The sequence below is a fragment of the Girardinichthys multiradiatus genome, chromosome 2, assembly GCF_021462225.1.
Source record: "Girardinichthys multiradiatus isolate DD_20200921_A chromosome 2, DD_fGirMul_XY1, whole genome shotgun sequence".
NCBI lineage: Eukaryota > Metazoa > Chordata > Actinopteri > Cyprinodontiformes > Goodeidae > Girardinichthys > Girardinichthys multiradiatus.
Genome location: NC_061795.1, coordinates 51,402,274 through 51,427,312, shown reverse-complemented (window position 1 = coordinate 51,427,312; position 25,039 = coordinate 51,402,274). Strand labels below are relative to the sequence as shown.

The window sequence follows — 25,039 nt, the reverse complement described above, 5'->3', positions numbered from 1 at the left end:
ACAAATCAGATAAATAAGATGGGGACAAACCATTATAACCTTAAAAACAAAACGTAGAAGTTTAAAATCTTTTCTAAAACGGACAGGAAGCCATTGCAAACAAAATAAAACAGGAGTGATGTGCTCTCTTTTGGTGGCAGCTGCATTTAGGACTAGTTGCAGACAACTGAGTAACGACTGACTGACACCAACATAAAGAGCATTACAGTAGTCAGTTCTTGAGCTAATAAAAAGCGTGTATGACTGTCTCAAGGTCGGAGTGGTTCAAAAAAGGCTTAACTTTGGACAGGTGGAGATGGTAAAATCTTGACTTGACTACTGAATTCATTTGTTGACTAAACTTAAAATCCTTATCAAAATTCACTCCCTGGTTTTTAATAGTATGGCTGAAATTAAAATTCAAAGCACTAACATCGGTGGTGGTATTATTATTGAATAGAATATGCTCAGTCTTTTGTTCATTTAAAAACAACAAATTTTCACTCAGCCATTGTTTAACCGCAGAAATGCAACTGGACACCTTTCATCGACAGACATAGCAATGCCATTGTGCACCTTTAAAAGGGCAGACTGTGCTATATTGCAATTTAAAGCCAGACCAGAGTTTCTCAATGATCTAATTTTCTTCTAAAAATGGTTGTAATTGGATAAAAAAAGGTTTTCTAAACCTTAGATAAGAAGGGCAAGTGGGAGATTGGCCGAAAATTAGATAAAATCAGGGGATCAAGATGGATTTTTTTAAGAAGGGGCCTCACAACAGCATGTTTGAAGTGTACTGGCACAATCCCTGAATTCAAAAAGGAATTAAAAAAGGACAAAATGGCTGGACCTATGGTATTAAAAACTTCTTTCAATAACTTTGTTGGAAGAAAATCAAGAGGGCAATTTGTAGTTTTCATGTGTTGCACAATTTTGGTCAGTCAAGAAAAAGATAATGATTTGAACTGCTCGAATACAGAGGAAACCAGCGGGGGAAGCAGTGAAAACTACATTAGTAGGAGAAACAGAAGCCTGTCTAACAGATGTCACTTTTTCCTAGAAAAAAAGAAAGAAAATTCTCACAAATAGTAGCAGAAGCGTCTAACACAGAGTTACTTGTGTTAAATAACACCCTACGGCAATGGCTGCTATTAGAGATAATGGAAGACAGAAATTGGGGTTTTGCCTCTTTAATGGATCTCTGGTAGTGAGCAAGACTATATTTATAACAAAAGATATTTTTAACGGGATGTTACCTGGATAAATGAAGGTTAAATACAATAAAAGATTTCAATGTTTATATAATTTGTTAATGAAGTTTATGAAGGGAACGCTAAGTCTGAATTCCTGGACATTTTTGCATTAAACAAGTCAGTTTTGACCCATTGGGTCATAATAATAATAACCCTAATAGCCATAACTATGTAAATTGTCGCTCTCGCTCCATTTTACTGTCTGCCGTTTCAGACAGCCTGAGAAATAGAGAGGGGTGTATCTGTCTTTTCACCACCGCTACTGCAGTCTGTGGAAGTTTCTGCCAGGCCCAATGAGCCGCACGGCAATGTTTTTAAGCGCGACCCGGACCGAACCCTTGGTCCCGCCCCTCGGGTATTGCTGAGGCTACCGGGAAATGGCCAGCTAAATGGAGGGAACTGAAGATGCAGACATTCTTGTCAGTCACTGCAATCTAGTTTTTTTCCTGTTAATTTACTGTTTACACTCCAGGCCAGTTGGTGGCGGTAATGCACCTTCATAGTTAGTCTGCCAACCGTCATGAAACACCATCAGAAGAAGAGCTGCATCCACTGCAGCTCTTCTGTCAGATCCTTGTGAAGCACAGCGGCTCTCTGAGCTTTTTAGGAGGACATTCAGGGCGGTTCCGAACATGGACAGTGAAATCCAGCGGGACGGAAGAGTTCTGGATCTCACCGATGACGCCTGGAGGGAAGACAGGCTGCCGTATGAAGATGTCTCCATTCCTTTGGTAAACGTCTGCAGTACTGTTGTCCACTATCTGTAGGCCTGAAGTCCAGTCGTCTTTGTGTTCAGGATCAGTCCAAGGTACCGAACAACAAAAAGTTTATTAATGTATGCCTTACCGTGGTATGAGGGTAAGGCATAACATTATGACCACTAACAGTTCTTAATGGCTCATGTTAGTGGTAGAGGTAGATTCAGACCTTCCAGGTGTCTGTGCCCGCCCAAGAAAGATTACAACCCCCGTTGCAACCAATGTATTACCCCGGACAACCAGCAGGGTTGCTGTAAGCTATTAAATAGGACTTTGGAGGTGGCAAAGAAGACACTGGGCTTAGGGTTCTTGTTTTTGTCATATAATATGGAGCTAAATTAGGGCCATAAAGTTTGTTGAAAAGAAAAACTTTTGAACCTCCCCCCAAAAAAATTAGAAAACTGAAAAAGAAACTGGAAAAAAAAAAGTTCAAAACTTTTCAGATTCAAGTTTTTTTTTTTGGCTTCAAACTTTTGGCGTGGGGGCGGGGCCTCAGAATCATGACTGACAGCTCAACACAGCGGCTGAACAACATATTCCCAGCTGTTGCATTCAGGGACCGTGGGAACTGGGACTATCTGTAATATATCATCGATATTCTATATATATGTGATTGGTTTTGAAAGATAACTTGCTTCACCAATAGAAGCAGCTTACATGAAAACACGACGCGCATCTCAGAGGAGAAAATATTATCTTGACAGATTTGCACAGCATTTTAAGTCCGTGTTGGAGATTTCCCATGCTCTCAACATAAAGAAAAAGAACCGCCAGACTAAGCGGCGGGAATGAAACCAGATGCAAAACGAGTCGGTATTTTCCGAATATCCTTGCATAATTAAGCCAGGGGTTGGACAATGAAACTGAAACACCTGGTTTTAGACCACAATAATTTATTAGTATGGTGTAGGGCCTCCTTTTGTGGCCAATACAGCATCAATTCTTCTTGGGAATGACATATACAAGTCCTGCACAGTGGTCAGAGGGATTTTAAGACATTCTTCTTGCAGGATAGTGGCCAGGTCACTACGTGATACTGGTGGAGGAAAACGTTTCCTGACTCGCTCCTCCAAAACACCCCAAAGTGGCTCAATAATATTTAGATCTGGTGACTGTGCAGGCCATGGGAGATGATCAACTTCACTTTCATGTTCATCAAACCAATCTTTCACCAGTCTTGTTGTGTGTATTGGTGCATTGTCATCCTGATACACGGCACCGCCTTCAGGATACAATGTTTGAACCATTGGATGCACATGGTCCTCAAGAATGGTTCGGTAGTCCTTGGCAGTGACGCGCCCATCTAGCACAAGTATTGGGCCAAGGGAATGCCATGATATGGCAGCCCAAACCATCACTGATCCACCCCCATGCTTCACTCTGGGCATGCAACAGTCTGGGTGGTACGCTTCTTTGGGGCTTCTCTACACCGTAACTCTCCCGGATGTGGGGAAAACAGTAAAGGTGGACTCATGCTGACATTACCCTGGATACCGTGGCTCTTGATACATCACAAAGACTTGCTGTCTTGGTCACAGATGCGCCAGCAAGACGTGCACCAACAATTTGTCCTCTTTTGAACTCTGGTATGTCACCCATAATGTTGTGTGCATTTCAATATTTTGAGTAAAACTGTGCTCTTACCCTGCTAATTGAACCTTCACACTCTGCTCTTACTGGTGCAATGTGCAATCAATGAAGACTGGCTACCAGGCTGGTCCAATTTAGCCATGAAACCTCCCACACTAAAATGACAGGTGTTTCAGTTTCATTGTCCAACCCTTGTATATAGAATATCAATGATGTATTACAGATAGTCCCAGTTCCTACGGTCCCTGAATGCAACAGGCTGTGTTGAGCTGTCAGTCATGATTCTGAGGCCCCGCCCCCCATGCCAAAAGTTTGAAGCCGAAAACAAAATCTTCAAGTTCGAAAAAAAAAACTTGAATTTGAAAAGTAGTTTTGAACTTTTTTTTTTTCCAGTTTCACATCAGTTTCTTTTTCAGTTTTCAATTTTTTTGGGGGAGGTTCAAAATAATCTTTCAGGTTCAAATGTTTTTCTGTTGAACAAACTTTATGCCCCCAATTTAGCTCCTTTATTTAACATTTTACAGTACAAAATAAAACAGGTACCAATTGTTTACAATGAAAAATACATTACACATACATATACATTTAACAAAAAGCCAAGGGCCAGTGTTATGTAAAACATTATATCAGAAAGTAAAGTGAAATAAAAAAGGGCATTAATCAAGAAAGTTGAAATTAATCAGAAAGTAAAGAAATTTGTCAGCATTTTTTTCTTTTACAAAACTTTTTTTGCATAAGACTTCAGTTCATTTTTCCAGCGGGTCATATCGGGCCTACATCATAAGAAACAACATTTATGTAAATAACATTTACCCTGTTTAATTAGATTGTTGATACCACATTCGCTATACTAATCTTAATCTTATTAACTATCCCTGATTGGATTTCTTTTAAAGGGAAAGCAGGTAATTGAATCCCTTTGGATTGAATCCACCTCTGAAACTCAAGCCAAAACCTCTGAACTATCATGTAATCAAAGAAAAGATGATTCAATTTCTCACTATCTGTCTCACAAAAACTACAGATTTGTCCGAGCTACTGCCCCCCTTGTTGGTGGTCAGACACCTCGGAGCTCCTCCGGTCCTTGAACCCCAGAAGCGATCACACACTCTATCTAAAGACTCTTAAATGAACGACTCTCATACAGTTTCTAACTTTTAGCTCCTTTAATCTAAATTAAGGCAGAGGAATGATTACAGAGATCAGCGCTGAGGCTCCCGTCTCCGTCTGTTAGAGGATGATGAAGAGCCTCGATAGAAGGTCACATGTAGTTTTATATCTGGTTCTTCAATGCAATGGATGTTCCCTCCCTCAGTGATTATCAGTAGACTATGTGTCACCATTGTGGTGCCTATCTGGTAGGTTGTTTAGTAGCGGGTGTACATACTTAATTTAAGTGTGCTGTAGCTTTCTAATCAAACCAGTTATACCAGCTGCTCCATTATCAAACCCAGTGCCCCAGGAACAGGTCATTTATGACAAACCTTGGGTCATTTATCCTTGTACTGTATGTTTATGAGCTTCTTATCCTATTGTAACAAAAGGGAAACATTAGAACTTATACTTTATGTCACTATAGTATAAAAGGGAAAAACAGCTATGAATCAAATAAATAAAGGTTATTCCTAACAGTTCCTTATGTCTATCTTAAATGTTGTTCTTCAAAATTCTTTAGTTGGATAAATATTATTTAGAAATGTAAATTAAACTTCCTTTGCTATAGGTGGGATCGGAGACGACATAAATTTAATCCTAATCTTTTTTATGTCCTCTTCCTTAAAGTCTTTGAGAATAAATTTCCTCCTTACTGGATTAGGAGCGTAGTAATGTAGTAAATGGCTTCTCAGAAATGTATTATTACATCTAGAATCAGATAAGGGAACCCCATCAATACAAAGCTGTTTTAGATTAGGAGTAAAATTAGAATATAATATGTCTTGTTTAACCATAGCCCGAAAAGATAATGGGATAGCGTTTTAAATTTGGTTGTATTTTTTCTTAGTGCGGAGAATTTTAAATTTGTCACATAATTCCTGATGTAAAAAATTCCCTTCGTTGTCCATTAAATGGGCAATAGCCCAAACTTATTTTGACAACCATTCATCAATAAATATAGATTTTCTACTAATTAGAATATACTTATTATTCCACACGGGGTATTATGAGGTGTAAAATTGTGAATAAAAATTAGTTTCCAATAAAAAAGGTCCTGTTTATGAAAATCTGAAAATTTCACTGGCAATCTGATTAACTCAAAATCACACCTTAAAAGAAGATGAAGCCCTCCTATCTTATTAAATACCAAATTGGATATATATGACCAAGTTGAAAGGTTATTATTTATAAAACAAATACCATTCATAATTTGGAAGTCTATCGCATTTCCTCCACCGTCTTCATAAGTTTTAATCAGGTCATCTTTCTGTATAGTGATTTTTATTCTTCCAAATGAAATTAAAATTTAGTTTGTTAATAGCTTTAATCATCTTGGTTGATATAGGGAGGGAATAAATCTAGAGAGACTATCCATTTTAGTCAACCAAATCCTACCAAAGATTGATATGTAGCCATCTATTTAGAATAAACTTACATTTGCCAATGTTGTTCCCAATATTTACCTTCTCAGAAATAGCTTTATTATTTGTTATCACTACTCCCAAATATTTGATTTCTTTTTCAACTTTTATGTTAAATAGTGATTGTACTGGGTGATCTTTCAGGGAAAACAGATCACATTTATCTAAGTTTAGTTGAAGTCCAGAATCCCTAGGAAACAAATTTATGGTTTGAAGAGCTAAAGGAATTTGATCTTCCCTTTTCAAGAAAAGGGTCGCATCATCAGCCAGCTGACTTATAATTATTTGTTTGCCCATTACATCAATTCCAGTTATTCTGCTATTTTTAAATAAAATGGATGTCTCTTGTGAAGACATCCATTTTATTTTTTTCCTGGAATAAAAATCCACATCTTTTGAAAATGTTTCCTTTTTGCAGAAAAAAAATGCAGGTGATGAAAGACTGCAGTTGGATCCATTCTGTTCAGTACAGAGAGAATCAAATGTTCAAACCAATGTAAATTTTCCCTTTGTGACATAATCATTGCTCGTGCTCAGAGCAGTCACAATGGTCTATCGAAATTAACGATTTTTGATATTCCCTTTAAATCGTGTACAATTTATACAATTACAAAAAGAAACATCCCACCAAAAAAACGATAAAAGAACAAAAAAATAAGATAAAAGAAAAAATGCCTTCCTGGAAGTAATTTTGTTTGCGCATGCACAAATGAGCTGATGATACGGATCGAGCTTCCCGGACAGATCGGGTAGTGACACCGTGTTTCCATAACGTCTATGGGTGTATCCATCGTGGCCCACCCTATCCCATGATTCATTGCAAGTCGTACTGGTACCTAATTCAAACGGAAGTAGTAATGGCAGGTGGAGAGAGAAAAGCTGTGAATAAAGTTGGATATATTGTGTTTTCTGTGAAACAAAATTAACTTTTGCAATGTTTGTAGGCGAGAATGTAGCTGTGTAAAACTGGAATACCTGTTCAGTTTACCAAGATATCGCTTAATTGCAAAAGTGATCGACGTGTTCAGGAATGTCCGTTCCCTCGCCTTATCAGCTGTCAGGTGACCGGGCGTTCAAGGCTCAGTAGACGTGGGGAGGACGCCTGTCTCCCGGCCCGTCGTTTTCATACTTTTTATGGTCAGGCAGTGTTTGTGAGTATATTTGTCGGCTGCATCCAGGATGTGAATCTCCCGTTCCACCACATCCCAAAGGTGCTCTATTGGATTGAGATCTGGTGACTGGAGACCATTTGAGTCCAGTGAACTCATTGTCATGTTCAAGAAACCAGTCTGAGATGATTCGTGCTTTATGACATGGCACGTTATCCTGCTGGAAGTAACCATCAGAAGATGGGTACACTGTGGTCATAAAGGGATGGACATGGTCAGCAACAATACTCAGGTAGGCTGTGGCGTTGCAACGATGCTCAATTGGTACCAAGGTGCCCAAAGTATGCCAAGAAAATATTCCCCACACCATTACACCACCACCACCAGCCTGAACCGTTGATAGAAGGCAGGATGGATCCATGCTTTCATGATGTTGACACCAAATTCTGATCCGACCATCTGAATGTTGCAGCAGAAATCGAGACTCATCAGACCAGGCAACGCTTTCCAATCTTCTATTGTCCAATTTTGAGAGCCTGTGTGAATTTTAGCCTCAGTTTCCTCTTCTTAGCTGATTGAAGTGGCACCCGGTGTGGTCTTCTGCTGCTGTAGCCCATCCGCCTCAAGGTTCGACGTGTTGTACATTCAGAGATGCTCTTCTGCATGCCTTGGTTATAATGAGCGGTTATTTGAGTTACTGTTGCCGTTCTATCAGCTCGAACCAGTCTGGCCATTCTCCTCTGACCTCTGGCATCAACAAGGCATTTGTGTCCACAAAACTGCTGCTCACTGGATATTTTCTCTTTTTCGGATCATTCTCTGTAAACTCTAGAGATGGTGGTGCATGAAAATCCCAGTAGATCAGCAGTTTCTGAAATACTCAGACCAGCCCGTCTGGCACCAACAACCATGCTACGTTCAAAGTCACTTAAATCACCTTTCTTCCTCATTCTGATGCTCGGTTTGAACTGCAGCAGATCGTCTTGACCATGTCTATATGTCTAAATGCATTGAGTTGCTGCCATGTGATTGGATGATTAGAAATTTGCATTGAAGAGCAGTTGGACAGGTGTACCTAATAAAGTGGCCGGTGAGTGTGTATATATATATATTTATGTATATATATACACATTGCCTTGCGAAAGTATTCGGCCCCCTTGAACTTTTCAAGCTCTTGCCACATTTCAGGCTCGGTCCATTCTGATGCTCGGGTTGAACTCGGTTTGAACAGCAAATTCTCTTCATCAAATGTAGAAGCACTGAGTTGCTGCCATATCTACCCAATAAAGTGACAAGTGAGGATATTTACAGTTCCTTGTGAAAGTACTCGGCCCCCTTGAACTGGTCAACCTCTTGCCACATTTCAGGCTTCAAACATAAAGATATAAGATTCAAATTTTTTGTGAAGAATCAACAACAAGTTGGACACAATCATGAAGTGGAATGAAATTTATTGAATGTGTCAAACTTTAACAAATAAAAAACTGAAAAGTGGGGCGTGTAATATTATTCGGCCCCTTTACTTTCAGTGCAGCAAACTGACTCCAGAAGTTCAGTGAGGATCTCTGAATGATCCAATGTTGTCCCAAATGACTGATGATGATAAATAGAATCCACCTGTGTGTAATCAAGTCTCCGTATAAATGCACCTGCTCTGTGATAGTCTCAGGGTTCTGTTCAAAGCACAGAGAGCATCATGAAGACCAAGGATCACACCAGGCAGGTCCGAGATACGGTTGTGGAGAAGTTTAAAGCCGGATTTGGAGACAAAAAGATTTCCCAAGCTTTAAACATCCCAAGGAGCACTGTGCAAGCAATCATATTGAAATGGAAGGAGTATCAGACCACTGCAAATCTACCAAGACCCGGCCGTTCCTCTAAACTTTCATCTGGAACAAGGAGAAGACTGATCAGAGATGCAGCCAAGAGGCCCATGATCACTCTGGATGAACTGCAGAGATCTACAGCTGAGGTGGGAGAGTCTGTCCATAGGACAACAATCAGTCGTCCACTGCACAAATCTGGTCTTTATGGAAGAGTGTCAAGAAGAAAGCCATTTCTCAAAGATATCCATAAAAAGTCTCGTTTAAAGTTTGCCACAAGCCACCTGGGAGACCCACCAAACATGTGGAAGAAGGTGCTCTGGTCAGAAGAAACCAAAATCAAACTGTTTGGCCACAATGCAAAACGATATGTTTTTGTGTAAAAGCAACACAGCTCATCACCCTGAACACACCATCCCCACTGTCAAACATGGTGGTGACAGCATCATGGTTTGGGCCTGCTTTTCATCAGCAGGGACAGGGAAGATGGTCAAAATTGATGGGAACATGGATGAGGCCAAATACAGGACCATTCTGGAAGAAAACCTGTTGGAGTCTGAAAGAGACCTGAGACTGGGACGGAGATTTATCTTCCAACAAGACAATGATCCAAAACATGAAGCCAAATCTACAATGGAATGGTTCACAAATAAACGTATCCAGGTGTTGGAATGGCCAAGTCAAAGTCCAGACCTGAATCCAATCGAGAATCTGTGGAAAGAGCTGAAGACTGCTGTTCATGAACGCTCTCCATCCAACCTCACTGAGCTCCAGCTGTTTTACAAGGAAGAATGGGAAGAATTTCAGTCTCTTGATGTGAAAACTGATAGAGACAAACCCCAAGAGACTTGTAGCTGTAATTGCAGCAAAGGGTGGCGCTACAAAGTATTAACGCAAGGGGGCTGAATAATATTGCACGCCCCACTTTTCAGTTTTTTATTTGTTAAAAAAGTTTGACACATCCAATAAATTTCATTCCACTTCACGATTGTGTCCAACTTGTTGTTGATTCTTCACAAAAAATTTGAATTTTATATCTTTATGTTTGAAGCCTGAAATGTGGCAAGAGGTTGAAAGGTTCAAGGGGGGCGAATACTTTCACAAGGCATTGTAGACACACACACACCATGTGCAGTTATTTATTGTGGAGACAGCGGGGTTAACCTTTTGGCTCCATCTTTCCAGCTTCTCAGCTCTGTGCTTCACACTCTCACGGTTGCTAGGCAACAGAAGCTACGCTGAGGTAAGGGCGGGAACACCTGGTTAAGGCCAGACGTTCAAATTCACTGCCGATCACTTCCAGCCTTCGTGGTTTTTGCGGCCACCCGGCCTACGCAGATCGGTCCTTTGAAAAATGCAGCCCCTGGTTGTGCTTATTAATATGAATATATTATTTAATATTAATACTTTAATATTTTATTCAATAATATTTCGGTCTGTTAAGGGTTGTTGTGTGAATACCAGCCCAATATGGCTGTGATATTAGGACAAATTTAAAAGGGGTGAGCCAAGCTCTGACATTACTGAACAGCAAACTTCTGACCACACACAGAATAAATTCACACAATTTCTTACAATACAACAAAAATAAGTCAACTCAAGTCAAACGAATTCCAATCAACAAACTCTTCACTACACTAGAACAATCCAACTAAACTACCAAGGAGAATGAAAGAATAAGACCAACTATGTACAATATGAACAAGTGAATCAAAGATGGTTAAAAACCATGACCAATATTCCAATATTACCATTCAATGTTATTTATGTTTGAGAACCAAGGATTATCTTGCAGAATCTGGAAATAAAGTTAAGTTAGTCTTGGAACCTATTAATAATAATTATGGCCATATAACTAATATAACACTATGGCCAATGTTCTGTGTTTAAAATCACACTTTAAATAAAGTTTGTCATAGCTTTAAAAACACAACACAGAACACATCCTTAGCTAAGTGTTAGCTCTGCTAACACTTACTGTAGCCGAGTTTCTCAACACAAACAAAAACAAACGTCATTAAAAGAACATTATTTAGATTATCAATCAATCAATCATTTTCTACCACTTATTCCATAGTGGGTCACGGGGGAGCTGGTGTCTATCTCCAGCAGTCTATGGGCGAGAGGCAGGGTACACCCTGGACAAGTCGCCAGTCCATCGCAGGGCAACACACAAACAACCAAGAACACACTCATTCACACACCTAAGGGCAATTTAGAGACCAATTAACCTAACAGGCATGTCTTTGGACTGTGGGAGGAATCCGGAGTACCCAGTGAGAACCCACGCATGCAAGGGGAGAACATGCAAACTCCATGCAGAAAGACCCCCGGCAGGGAATCAAACCCAGGACCTTCTTGCTGCAAGGCAACAGTGCTATCAACTGCACCACCGTGCAGCCCCATTATTTAGATTATTTAACTCTAAAGTAATCTTCTCTGCCAAACACCACCTTTTACATGAACCGTGGTGAGGAGAAGTTGCCCTAGGTGGAAACATCCACGTGTGACTGCTCCCTAAGGGTTAGCTAGCTATGAGGTGGTGCGGCTCGTTCTTCCAGCCCGGCTGAACCATACAACAGAAGCACGTTCGGCTCCTTGAATGGCAGCGGGGTAGCTCTCGCTACCTGGGCGTGCGATGTGGTCCGGGCCTTCTTTTCCAGGCCGTGGGGGACGTCTGCTTTTATTGGGGCTGCTTCTGGAGGCCTCAGAAGAAAAGCCAAGTCACGCTTGTCTCATTAGACCCTTTAAATGAATGAATGCCGGATACTTGGAACAGCAAATCATTACTTAACTTTGTTGCATGTGATCGTAGTCACTCTGGATCCAAGTTAAAGTCATGTCTTCTTACCAGCAAGGAGACATTAACTGTGTCTCCTTCCAGCTCCGCTGGGGACCTGCATGGAAGAGGTCTGTTTGTTGGAATGCGGGGTTTTTATTCAAACCGTGACGTCATGGGACGTCCGCTGTCCTCCTGCTCCTGGCTGAGTTAGGAGTAGATTACTTTGATTTATTTGGAAAATCCCAGAAAACATCAACTGGCCTTTTAAATGTTGTAATCCATGGCTGGACCCAACATCCTAAATTCGGACAAAGTCAGACACTCCATCAATAGATGCCATTTAAGGTTTGTGCAAAAAAAACTGTGTAAATGTTTAAAATATTCAGTAATTTCTTAAAAACATTCCCACATCTCTTCAGGAAAAGTTCATGTACAGTTGCCTTCAAGTTCCTGGAGTTATTGTGTTATAAATGCAATGATTATAATGCAGTGCTGATTAGTTTCTAGGATTTCTGCAACTCATGAACAAAGGTTTTGCTAAGTTGAGCATAATTACTCAACATTTTGTGGGGACTGATGCACATGTCACTGTTTACAACATTATTCTTTAATTTGTTTTAAACAACATGGTTATTTCATTTGAAAGGCTACATAAATGTTTATGCACTTATATTAAATTAAAATACTGTCTATTGGGCCGCCCCAAAGTTTCCCACAGCCCCAGTCCGATTACAGAGTTTTTGACAGCTGGTTGTGTATGGGGGTACAGACCAGTCATAATGTTAAGCTTGATCTGTGTGTGTCTATATAAATATAGCATCTTATGTTCCAACAGAAACAGTAAAGATGGCGTCTGGTAATTTAAATGTTGTTAATGTCCTAAAAGCTGCTAGATATTCCAACATCTCCTCTTCCTGGTTTAAATGTTGTCCTGCAGCGATTCCCAACTGCCAGCGGTTCATCCAAATATCACCTAAATGTGGCAGTTTGGATGCTTTGGTGCTGGCTAGCTGTGTTTAGCAACATATATTTACTCCTGCCTTATTTTTAACAAGGAAAAGAAAATGGCCACCTTCAGATGTTCAATTCATCACTGATGAAGATGACCTCTCTGTTTTAGTCCATTTGCTGGCTGTTTGTTTTCCAGAGCGAGCTGCCAGAGGCTGAGCAGGACAACGGAGGGTCCACAGAATCTGTTAAAGAGCAAGAAATGAAGTGGACTGACCTGGCCCTGCAGAGCCTGCACGAAAACACACCAAGTTCTGGAAGCTGAAAGACCGATCCGGAATCAGACTGGAACATAAATACACAAGCTGTGTGGAGGAGGACCATTTAGCTGATGTGAAACTGAGTTTTATTTGGTTGCTTTATAAAGACAAATAAATCTGTATGTCCTACATCTATCAGTATGGTCACATTCTTGATAGTTTTTGTCTGCATTTAGTCACCAGAGCCCATTTCAGACAGCTGGGTTAACCAGCTCTGAGTAGACCTATTCTGCTCTGTGATTATCAGGGTTTTTGGTTTCAGAACAGTTGGATTACTCAACTCTGAGTTAAGTTAACCCTGAGTTCAGCACAAGCATGAGTAAATAAGAAGCCCTCATCAATGGATGACAGATAAGAGGATTCGCCATGGCAACGGGAGGAAATAAGCCTTGAAGTACGTGTTTCTTGCCGGTGCAATTAGGACTATTAATGACGGCATACGTAGAACATCATCGCATATTTTAGAGGAAAAGCAAAACTTGCTGCTCCTGCAGGAGAATGAGAGTTAGCATGGCAGAGACTAAGTCAATGTGTGAGTGTGATTTGACAGAGAAATAAAGTTAAATCCTCAATACTAAACTAATTCAATGTCCATAAATAAATACGAAAGTGTGTGTGTGCAGCCCAGCAGGCACAAAAAGGACGTGGCAGGTAATCAATATGAAATATATCAATCCAGGTAAATCAGGTCAGGTCCAATTAGAAGCTAATGTTCTGTTTAGCCTTTACCAGCTGAATTACACAGCATTCCGGGATATGTCCAACATGTGCACCTAATGATGTGTAAGACGTTAAAGGCTGGCCCATGACTTAATATCATAAAGAGCAGACATGCAACTGAAACTGAGATACTTTCTGTCCCTAAAGCTCCTTGTGAAACAGCTGTACAAGGTGTACTTTCAAGACAATAGAAACGTGGAATCAGAAAGGAAGCATCAGTCCACAGAGGTGAAGGATTTTATGTGTTTGAATAAAATATCAATAACTGCTGGATTTACACTGGTAGGCAATAAGAAATAGAAAGTTAATCCTTTATTGTCCAACAGCGGGGAACAAAGCAAAATGCAATGAAAGCATCCAGGTTCATTCATCCCTAAAACCATAGAAGAAGTTAACAGACTACAGACTAGAACAACCAGTCAGGCTGTAGAATAAAGGAGAATAAAACCCAGGATCAACAAGGTTACTCTAATTAATTAGATTAGAGGTGCAGCATATTCAGGTGATACTGGTCTCAGCATCAGTATTTAAAACAAATAAGCCCTGCAGCTGAGCAGGGTTGTTTCACAGAGTAAATTGCAGGGATAACTTGACTCAGGGTAATGGCTACCTGGCTTTCTGAAACTGAAAACCCAGGGTATGCTTATCCCAGAACTTACTTTGAGTTTTCACTAACCCCACGTTCTGAGCATAAATTTACTCCATCTTTTGTTCTATAAAACCACAGCTCACCGGGCCGGTAGTCATAGAACGATAACTGTCAAAGACTTAGAGCTGATTGGCTGTTAATACCTGATAATCAGGTGGTGCCCTGACTTGGTAACTTTGATTAAAATTACTAACTTTGTTAATAATTGCCATTGGCACTTATTAATGATAGCCAAACTAAACATTGCTGCATCAGTATTACCTCGTCACAGTGAGTCCAAGCAAACTTCCAAACTAACCACAGAAGGACTTCATGAGAAATTAAAACTAAATGACATGAAACTGCAACATAGAAAACCTCATGATGAATGGTGAACAAACTGCATCGTGACTGGTCCAGGGCCCGTATCCTCCAAGCTCCTCAGAGTCTCTCAGAGCTCCTATCTTAGCCTAAAAATATTCCTGCCAAGGACTCCCAGCTTCAGACTGATTCAGTTCTCTGCTGAGAGCGACTGAGCGGGGAGACGACAGAAGCTCCTCCTAGTGAGGAGGTGTGGTTGACCCCATTGCCAGGTGTGGTTGACCCCGTTGCCAGGTGTGGTTGACCCCGTTGCTAGGTGTGGTTGACCCCGTTGCCAGGTGTGGTTGACCCTATTGCCAGGTGTGGTTGACCCTATTGCCAGGTGTGGTTGACCCCGTTGCCAGGTGTGGTTGACCCCGTTGCCAGGTGTGGTTGACCCCGTTGCCAGGTGTGGTTGACCCCGTTGCCAGGTGTGGTTGACCCCGTTGCTAGGTGTGGTTGACCCTATTGCCAGGTGTGGTTGACCCCGTTTCTAGATGTGGTTGACCCCGTTGCTAGGTGTGGTTGACCCCGTTGCCAGGTGTGGTTGACCCCGTTGCTAGGTGTGGTTGACCCTATTGCTAGGTGTGGTTGACCCCGTTGCCAGGTGTGGTTGACCCCGTTTCTAGGTGTGGTTGACCCCGTTGCTAGGTGTGGTTGACCCCGTTGCCAGGTGTGGTTGACCCCGTTGCCAGGTGTGGTTGACCCCGTTTCTAGGTGTGGTTGACCCCGTTGCTAGGTGTGGTTGACCCCGTTGCTAGGTGTGGTTGACCCCGTTGCCAGGTGTGGTTGACCCTATTGCTAGGTGTGGTTGACCCCGTTGCCAGGTGTGGTTGACCCCGTTTCTAGGTGTGGTTGACCCCGTTGCTAGGTGTGGTTGACCCCGTTGCCAGGTGTGGAGTGTTAAAGGTAGATTTGGTCCTGGGATCACGGTGGGAACATCTTCCTGCTCTGGATATAGAGCTCAGATTACTGGACTGTTGGAGACACTTTCTATTTATATCTATATTTTTTCTAAATGTATTTTTAAAGCATTTTACAGTCTGTAAATATTTAAATAATTCTCTATTATATTGTTTGTAGTTTTGTTCCCTTTTTATTCATGGTTATTAATTATTGTTTCTAGTATTTATTGATCCTTCCTAATATCATCTTACTAGAGGTTGACCTTTAACCTGTCCTGCTGCTGAAACTATTTAATTTCCTCCTAGAGGGATGATAAAGTTAATCTTATCTCTATATTAATAATTATATGATTGTTCTAGAAGTTTCTGTTCTCATTGACTCGACTGTTTAGGAGGTGGATCTCTGCACCATGGAGCTGGTACCGTTTTATTCATTCACTGTTGTTCATTGGAGGAGAAGATCTCTCCTTTCTCTCTGTCTTTCCTCCATCTTCTCTGCTTCAGACACTCTTAGGTTCACTAAAGGTCCTCCTCACTAACATCTCCTCACGTTAGCAGCTCTCTGAAGGCCTCAGATGCTTCATGAATAACTTTCATCTCACTGATGGAAAATTCTAAGAAAAATCTGAGAATTCAAGAAATTCGAAGATTTCTCTTAGAATGACGTCACTAGGAGTCACTTTTGGGCTCACGATTCTTTAGGAATATGGGACCTGGTCTCCATCCGAACTGGAATCAAACACACCTGAACTCTCTTGAACTTCTTGGGTTTCGTGATTTGTTTCCTGTTTTGGCAAAGATGGCGCTTATTTCTTTGTTATTGTGTCTGGTCATGCTTCAAGGTTTTCACAGCCGTCATATCCCACAATGACTCAGCTTATTGGAAGCCAGCAAAGGCGTCCAGCAGCGCAGTGATGAGTGCAAAACTGGGACAATGGTGCCTTCAGGTGCAGCACAGGGTGTCTGAAAAGCTGACAACGTATGAAACTAATAAAAAAAATAAAAACTAAATAAACAATACACGTCAGTAGATTTATGTAAGCAATGAAGCGTGTTCCGTCACATGTTCCAGAATATTATTGATATGTTTATAATATTTTTATAATAAGCCCAGATTCCTTTTACAGTGCAAACTGAAACTGAGTCGTTATACATACATTATATATATATATATATATATAGAGAGAGAGAGAGAGAGAGAGAGAGACAGACCATATGTCCCCACGTCTCCTTTGCGCTCAACACCTTCTGGTTGTTCCTTTTCCCACAGCAGTCCGTGAACGCAGCACAGCACAATGAGCTGTTTGCAGCCGAGTGCAGGGCAGCACAGAGCCCCAGCAGATAGATGTTTCTCTCCACCGTGTGCAGAGCTGAAAACACGATCTGTTCTGGTTTAAAACATTATTTATAGACGCATTTTAAGCTGGCCTTTAATAACATTATTGAGCTCAGGGAGTTTTCTTGCTTAAAAGCAAATGTTACAGATGTTTTCATTTATTTTCATCAATTAAAAATTTTAATAAGAATCACAGATAGATGGGCTAAAACAAGCAGCTTCATTAAAATGTTAATCAGTTAAAATAAAATAGCTGAAGGGATTTATAAGAACGGCTATAGTAAAGTAAAACATGTAAATATTACTCTTTATGAATAGCATTATTTACCTTTATTAAGTCCCACTAAGAATAATAATCTGTTTTACATAAGAATCCTGGACAAATATTAACTCATCATAAACACAATATTAAAACATCCCTCACATAAAACATTTTCAGACAAATAATTCTCTATAAAGATCTTTAGGAGTAACATTAAAAGCATTTAGTGACAGCAGCACTAATGACCAAGTTGTAGCGTTTCTGTGACTGCCTCCATGCAGATGAACTTCACACTTTAGGCCTGAAAAGTAAAAGAACGTTCTCACAACGAAGAGAAGAACCTCAGTAGCTTTTCCAGTTCTGTGGGCCAACAAACAGGAGGAAGCAGTCCAAGTATGGCTTTGAAATAAATGATGCAGTTATTATATAAAACACACATGTTCCAGTGTTTCCAGAAGCTTCCGTTTTTACCGTAGCCAGCCTCATAATAATAATAATTATTATTAGAAACCACACATGATAATAAGGCATGAAAGGTGAAAACATTACTTCAACCACATTTCTGCCAACATGAACCTTTGAAGCAGGTTCTGTAGGTCCAGAGTAGAAGCGGTATTGTTATGTAATGTTCAGACAGCGCGCTGTGTTTTCATCAGGGCCCTGTGTCTGTCTGACCCGGCTGCTGCTGACCCGGCTGCTGCTGACCCGTCAACATGTCCCCTCCGTGTGCAAACCTCTCTGAGTGTGCGCAGACGCGTGCGGCTTTTTGCACCCGGCTCTGTTTCCGCAGAGCTATAAAAGATCCTCCTCCAGAACCCAGAGGAACTTCAGCTTGTCCATCTCTGCAGACTATCCGCAAACTATCCGCTGAAACATGGATCCCTGCGACTGCTCCAAGAGTGAGTACCCGGTTCTGGTTCCAGACGTTTCTTTAGTTTGTTCAAGGCTGATTTATTGTGATTGGTTGCTGCATTACCACCATGGAACTGATCTAGTTTTTATCTTCAGCTGGAAAATGTAACTGTGGAGGTTCGTGCACCTGCACAAGCTGCTCCTGCAAGTCCTGCAAGAAAAGTAAGTGACTGTTTTCCTCGCATCATGAATTCTGGTTCGTTCTACAGGCTTTCATTAGCTGAACGAACCCAGGTGCCTGGCTACCTTACCGTTGTTGCCTCACTGCCCAGGTGGCTGCAGTTGGTTTAAATTGTGGCTTGAATGTTGCTGGACGTCAGTAAGGAGTTGGTTTTGTGCTCAAAATCTTGACCATCCTGATTTAAACTTCCAATGTTTCTGTACTGATTGTCTGCTTTATATCCTACTGAGCTTCCTTTGCTTGCAGGCTGCTGTTCCTGCTGCCCATCTGGCTGCAGTAAATGTGCCTCTGGCTGTGTGTGCAAAGGGAAGACTTGTGACAAGAGTTGCTGCCAGTGAGGAGCCTGATCCATCAACCCCTTCTTCCTGTGCTGAGGAGCCTTTCTTTCTTTTCCATGTTGCTGATTTGTGGGAAATGTGTTTTTGTACTTGGCTTACAATAAACATGTCTAATCTAGAACCTGCCAAGGTTTGTCACTACTGTTTTCCTCAAGTATTCTGAGTGGTTGGATATTGCAATGTGGCAACCTTGACTTCAGCAGTGCTGCAGATCCTTGGTTAGACCTCCTTCACATGAGGATTGGTGTAACAACAGAACTAGTGACTGGTTCTAATGCTGTGGAAAACTACAGACCAGCCTAAAGTACCTCTTCATCTGTATGGTGTAATCACAGCCAGTCAGCTGGCTGAAAGGCTACTGCACTGGGACAAATTGGTTTGCATCAAATATTAAAGTGGGTAAAATATTTTGCAAGTTTCAATATTTAAATGTGAAAAGTAGAACTTTTTTTTTTTTAAACTGGGAACATTATGACTTGCAAAATTAGTGGTTCAAAGTCAAACGTTCGCATTCAAAGAATTTGAACCTGTAAAATTTGAGATTAAACTTTCTCCCCTTCTACAGCATTGGCAGTTTATGAAAAACTGCCACCTCATCCTTTTAAACTATCTGCAGAAACAGTTTGTCTGGGCTTTATTGTCACAACTAAAACTTTTTATGACCAACAGTAGTGGTAGAGGTTTTTTTTTGTTTTCCTCATAGGATGTCTTGGGTTTAGGTGGCAATAGCAGTTGAGTCCAAAGGCCTTCTGGTTGGGTAAACTGTCACCTGTCCAGGGTGGACCCTCTTCTAGTCACTGTTGGGATGCCTCTCAGTCCTGAATAAGATCAGGCCCTCTGCATACCCTGCCAGGGCTGAGAAATCTGTTTCCATAACCAGATCCTAGGGCGGTAGTGGTCCAGGGCCCCCTAAGAAGGGCCCCGGAGAACTCAGGCTGGTTGCTGAGATTTGATGCTAAGGAGACAACCGGTTTTTCACATTTTAAAGATGGGATAAAATATTTAAGTCATTACATCTCATAGTTAAGTTAGCGGTTGTCAGGATTTATAAGAGGCAGGTATTTGTGTTCTGGAGACCCCCCAATGGTCACTGGTTCAAAACTCAAATTCACTGGTTGCCTGAACATGATGCCTAACCACAGAATTGGTGCCATTGGTGTGTACATCCCACTGCTCCCTGAAAAAAGGGATGGGTTAATTCAGGATTCAAAGTTCTTACAGCCTAAAATGTTCAATCTTTACAACTTTTGAGTTACATAAATGTAGAAATCAAAGTTTAGCAAACTCAAAAGCAAAACTTAAGTGGTTAAGTTGGCGTCCTAAACTTAAAAATGCCCTGAAGATTGTTGCCTTGGATTTTTGAGTCCTGCCAACCTTTATCTTTTTTTTTACAGTGTATCATCCATCAGAAGCACAAAAGAAAAGGTGTTTAAGAAAAAGATTTTTTCCTAATAAAATGATGAATTGGCAGTTTTCCTTTTGGTTTCCACATGTGTCTAAACATGACTAAGATAATACATACACAGCATAACAGTTGTCTTACATGGAGACTGAAGAAGAACTGGTGAGCAAAACCTATTGCTGACTGAGGTGTGATCTTTCAGACAAGTTCTCCTTACTGTTAGGAGCCAGGAGACGTGACCACTGCCGCTGCCCTATATACAGGTCCTTCTCAAAATATTAGCATACTGTGATAAAGTTCATTATTTTCCATAATGTAATGATGAAAATTTAACATTCATATATTTTAGATTCATTGCACACTAACTGAAATATTTCAGGTCTTTTATTGTCTTAATACGGATGATTTTGGCATACAGCTCATGAAAACCCAAAATTCCTATCTCACAAAATTAGCATATCATTAAAAGGGTCTCTAAACGAGCTATGAACCTAATCATCTGAATCAACGAGTTAACTCTAAACACCTGCAAAAGATTCCTGAGGCCTTTAAAACTCCCAGCCTGGTTCATCACTCAAAACCCCAATCATGGGTAAGACTGCCGACCTGACTGCTGTCCAGAAGGCCACTATTGACACCCTCAAGCAAGAGGGTAAGACACAGAAAGACATTTCTGAACGAATAGGCTGTTCCCAGAGTGCTGTATCAAGGCACCTCAGTGGAAAGTCTGTGGGAAGGAAAAAGTGTGGCAGAAAACGCTGCACAATGAGAAGAGGTGACCGGACCCTGAGGAAGATTGTGGAGAAGGGCCGATTCCAGACCTTGGGGGACCTGCGGAAGCAGTGGACTGAGTCTGGAGTAGAAACATCCAGAACCACCGTGCACAGGCGTGTGCAGGAAATGGGCTACAGGTGCCGCATTCCCCAGGTCAAGCCACTTTTGAACCAGAAACAGCAGCAGAAGCGCCTGACCTGGGCTACAGAGAAGCAGCACTGGACTGTTGCTCAGTGGTCCAAAGTACTTTTTTCGGATGAAAGCAAATTCTGCATGTCATTCGGAAATCAAGGTGCCAGAGTCTGGAGGAAGACTGGGGAGAAGGAAATGCCAAAATGCCAGAAGTCCAGTGTCAAGTACCCACAGTCAGTGATGGTCCGGGGTGCCGTGTCAGCTGCTGGTGTTGGTCCACTGTGTTTTATCAAGGGCAGGGTCAATGCAGCTAGCTATCAGGAGATTTTGGAGCACTTCATGCTTCCATCTGCTGAAAAGCTTTATGGAGATGAAGATTTCATTTTTCAGCACGACCTGGCACCTGCTCACAGTGCCAAAACCACTGGTAAATGGTTTACTGACCATGGTATCACTGTGCTCAATTGGCCTGCCAACTCTCCTGACCTGAACCCCATAGAGAATCTGTGGGATATTGTGAAGAGAACGTTGAGAGACTCAAGACCCAACACTCTGGATGAGCTAAAGGCCGCTATCGAAGCATCCTGGGCCTCCATAAGACCTCAGCAGTGCCACAGGCTGATTGCCTCCATGCCACGCCGCATTGAAGCAGTCATTTCTGCAAAAGGATTCCCGACCAAGTATTGAGTGCATAAATGTTCATGATTATTTGAAGGTTGACGTTTTTTGTATTAAAAACACTTTTCTTTTATTGGTCGGATGAAATATGCTAATTTTGTGAGATAGGAATTTTGGGTTTTCATGAGCTGTATGCCAAAATCATCCGTATTAAGATAATAAAAGACCTGAAATATTTCAGTTAGTGTGCAATGAATCTAAAATATATGAATGTTAAATTTTCATCATGACATTATGGAAAATAATGAACTTTATCACAATATGCTAATATTTTGAGAAGGACCTGTATATATATATTTACACACTGCTCAAACAAATAAAGTGAACACTCAAATAACATCCTAGATCTGAATGAATGAAATATTCTCATTAGATATTTTGTTCTGTACAAAGTTGAATGTGCTGACAACAAAATCCCACAAAAATCATCAATGGAAATCAAATTTATAAACCAATGGAGGCCTGGATTGGAGTCACACACAAAATTAAAGTGTAAAAACACACTAGAGGCTGATCCAACTTTGATGTAATGTCCTTAAAACAAGTCAAAATGAGGCTCAGTATTGTGTGTGACCTCCACGTGTCTGTATGACCTCCCTACAACACCTGGACATGCTCCTGATGAGACGGTGGATGGTCTCCTGAGGGATCTCCTCCCAGACCTGGACTAAAGCATCCACCAACTCCTGGACAGTCTGTGGTGCAACGTGACGTTGGTGGATGGAGCGAGACATGATGTCCCAGATGTGCTCAATCAGATTCAGGTCTGGGGAACGGGCGGGCCAGTCCATAGCTTCAATGTCTTCATCTTGCAGGAACTGCTGACACACTCCAGCCACATGAGGTCTAGCCTTGTCCTGCATTAGGAGGAACCCAGGACCAACATATGGTCTCACAAGGGGTCTGAAGATCTCATCTCAGTACCTAATGGCAGTCAGGTTACCTCTGGCGAGCTCATGGAAAGAAATGCCACCCCCCACCATTACTGACCCACTGCCAAACTGGTCATGCTGAAGGATGTTGGAGACAGCAGATCTCTCTCCACGGTGTCTCCAGACTCTGTCACGTCTGTCACATGTGCTCAGTGTGAACCTGCTTTCATCTGTGAAGACCACAGGGCACCAGTGGTGAATTTGTCAATCCTGGTGTTCTCTGGCTAATGCCAAGCGTCCTGCATGGTGTTGGGCTGTGACCACAACCCCCATTTGTGGACGTCAGGCCCTCATACCATCCTCATGGAGTCGGTTTCTAACCGTTTGTGCAGACACATGCACATTTGTGGTCTGCTGGAGGTCATTTTGCAGGGCTCTGGCAGTGCTCCTCCTGTTCCTCCTTGCACAAAGGCGGAGGTAGTGGTCCTGCTGCTGGGTTGTTGCCCTCCTACGGCCTCCTCCAGGTTCTGGACACTACGCTGACAGACACAGCAAACCTTCTTGCCACAGCTCACATTGATGTGCCATCCTGGATGAGCTGCACTACCTGAGCCACTTGTGTGGGTTGTAGAGTCCGTCTCATGCTACCACGAGTGTGAAAGCACCACCAACATTCAAAAGTGACCAAAACATCAGCCAGAAAGCATCAGTACTGAGAAGTTGTCTGTGGTCTCCACCTGCAGAACCACTCCTTTATTGAGTGTCTTGCTAATCACCAAAGATTTCCTCCTGTTGTCTTTTCCATTTGAACAACAAGATGTGAAATTGATTGTCAATCAGTGTTGCTTCCTAAGTGGACAGTTTGATTTCACAGAAGTTTGATTTACTTGGAGTTATATTGTGTTGTTTAAGTGTTCGCTTTATTTTTTTTCAGCAGTGTGTATATATATATATATATATACACACTCACCGGCCACTTTATTAGGTACACCTGTCCAACAGCTCGTTAACACAGATTTCTAATCAGCCAATCACATGGCAGCAACTCAATGCATTTAGGCATGTAGACATGGTCAAGACGATCTGCTGCAGTTCAAACTGAGCATCAGAATGAGGAAGAAAGGTGATTTAAGTGACTTTGAACGTAGCATGGTTGTTGGTGCCAGACGGGCTGGTCTGAGTATTTCAGAAACTGCTGATGTACTGGGATTTTCATGCACTACCATCTCTAGAGTTTACAGAGAATGATCCGAAAAAGAGAAAATATCCAGTGAGCAGCAGTTCTGTGGACACAAATGCCTTGTTGATGCCAGAGGTCAGAGAAGAATGGCCAGACTGGTTTGAGCTGATAGAAAGGCAACAATAACTCAAATAACCACTCATTATAACCAAGGCATGCAGAAGAGCATCTCTGAACAACACGTTGAACCTTGAGGTGGATGGGCTACAGCAGCAGATGACCACACCGGGTGCCACTCCTGTCAGCTACGAAGAGGAAACTGAGGCTACAATTGGCACAGGCTCACCAAAACTGGACAATAGAAGATTGGAAAAACGTTGCCTGGTCTGATGAGTCTTGATTTCTACTGCGACATTCAGATGGTCGGGTCAGAATTTGGTGTCAACATCATGAAAGCATGGATCCATCCTGCCTTGTATCAACGGTTCAGGCTGGTGGTGGTGGTGTAATGATGAGGAGGATATTTTCTTGGCACACTTTGGGCACCTTGGTACCAACTGAGCATTGTGTCAACGCCACAGCCTACCTGAGTATTGTTGCTGACCATGTCCATCCCTTTATGACCACAGTGGACCCATCTTCTGATGGTTACTTCCAGCAGGATAACGCGCCATGTCATAAAGTACAAATCATCTCAGACTGGTTTCTTGAACATGACAATGAGTTCACTGGACTCAAATGGCCTCCAGTCACCAGATCTCAATCCAATAGAGCTCCTTTAGGATGTGGTGGAACAGGAGATTCACATCATGGATGCAGCCGACAAATCTGCAGCATCTGTGTGACGCTATCATGTCAATATGGACCAAACTCTCTGAGGAATGTTTCCAGTACCTTGTTGAATCTATGCCACCAAGGATTAAGGCAGTTCTGAAGGTAAAAGGGGGTCCAACCCGGTGTTGTGCGAAATTCTGTTCCCCTGAAATATTCTGTTCCCTCTGTGTCGGGAGCGCGCACTGCAGCCAGAGAGGCGGATCTGACCATCTTCACAGCTTTTCTGATCAATTTGTCGGTAAAACGACAAAACCTATTCATGTCAATGTTGTTACTTCATTTTTAATCAACAGCTCCTAGAAAAAAGAAATAAATACAAAATGAACCTGGTCACACACACATACACACACACACACACATACACACACACACACACACACACACACA

At 41.7% G+C, this 25,039-nt stretch overlaps 2 protein-coding genes across 2 annotated transcripts; both read left to right on the top strand.

The window, feature by feature from the left end:
- Positions 1–1,605: 1,605 nt before the first annotated feature.
- Positions 1,606–13,269, top strand: anapc13 (anaphase promoting complex subunit 13). Its single transcript, XM_047382933.1, has 2 exons — positions 1,606–1,963; positions 13,018–13,269. Exons 1-2 carry the CDS (start codon positions 1,865–1,867, stop codon positions 13,141–13,143), a joined length of 225 nt encoding a protein of 74 aa, XP_047238889.1. The 5' UTR covers positions 1,606–1,864; the 3' UTR covers positions 13,144–13,269.
- Positions 13,270–18,121: 4,852 nt separating this feature from the next.
- On the top strand, positions 18,122–18,901 carry mt2 (metallothionein 2). Its single transcript, XM_047383367.1, has 3 exons — positions 18,122–18,248; positions 18,358–18,423; positions 18,689–18,901. Exons 1-3 carry the CDS (start codon positions 18,224–18,226, stop codon positions 18,778–18,780), a joined length of 183 nt encoding a protein of 60 aa, XP_047239323.1. The 5' UTR covers positions 18,122–18,223; the 3' UTR covers positions 18,781–18,901.
- Positions 18,902–25,039: the final 6,138 nt, after the last annotated feature.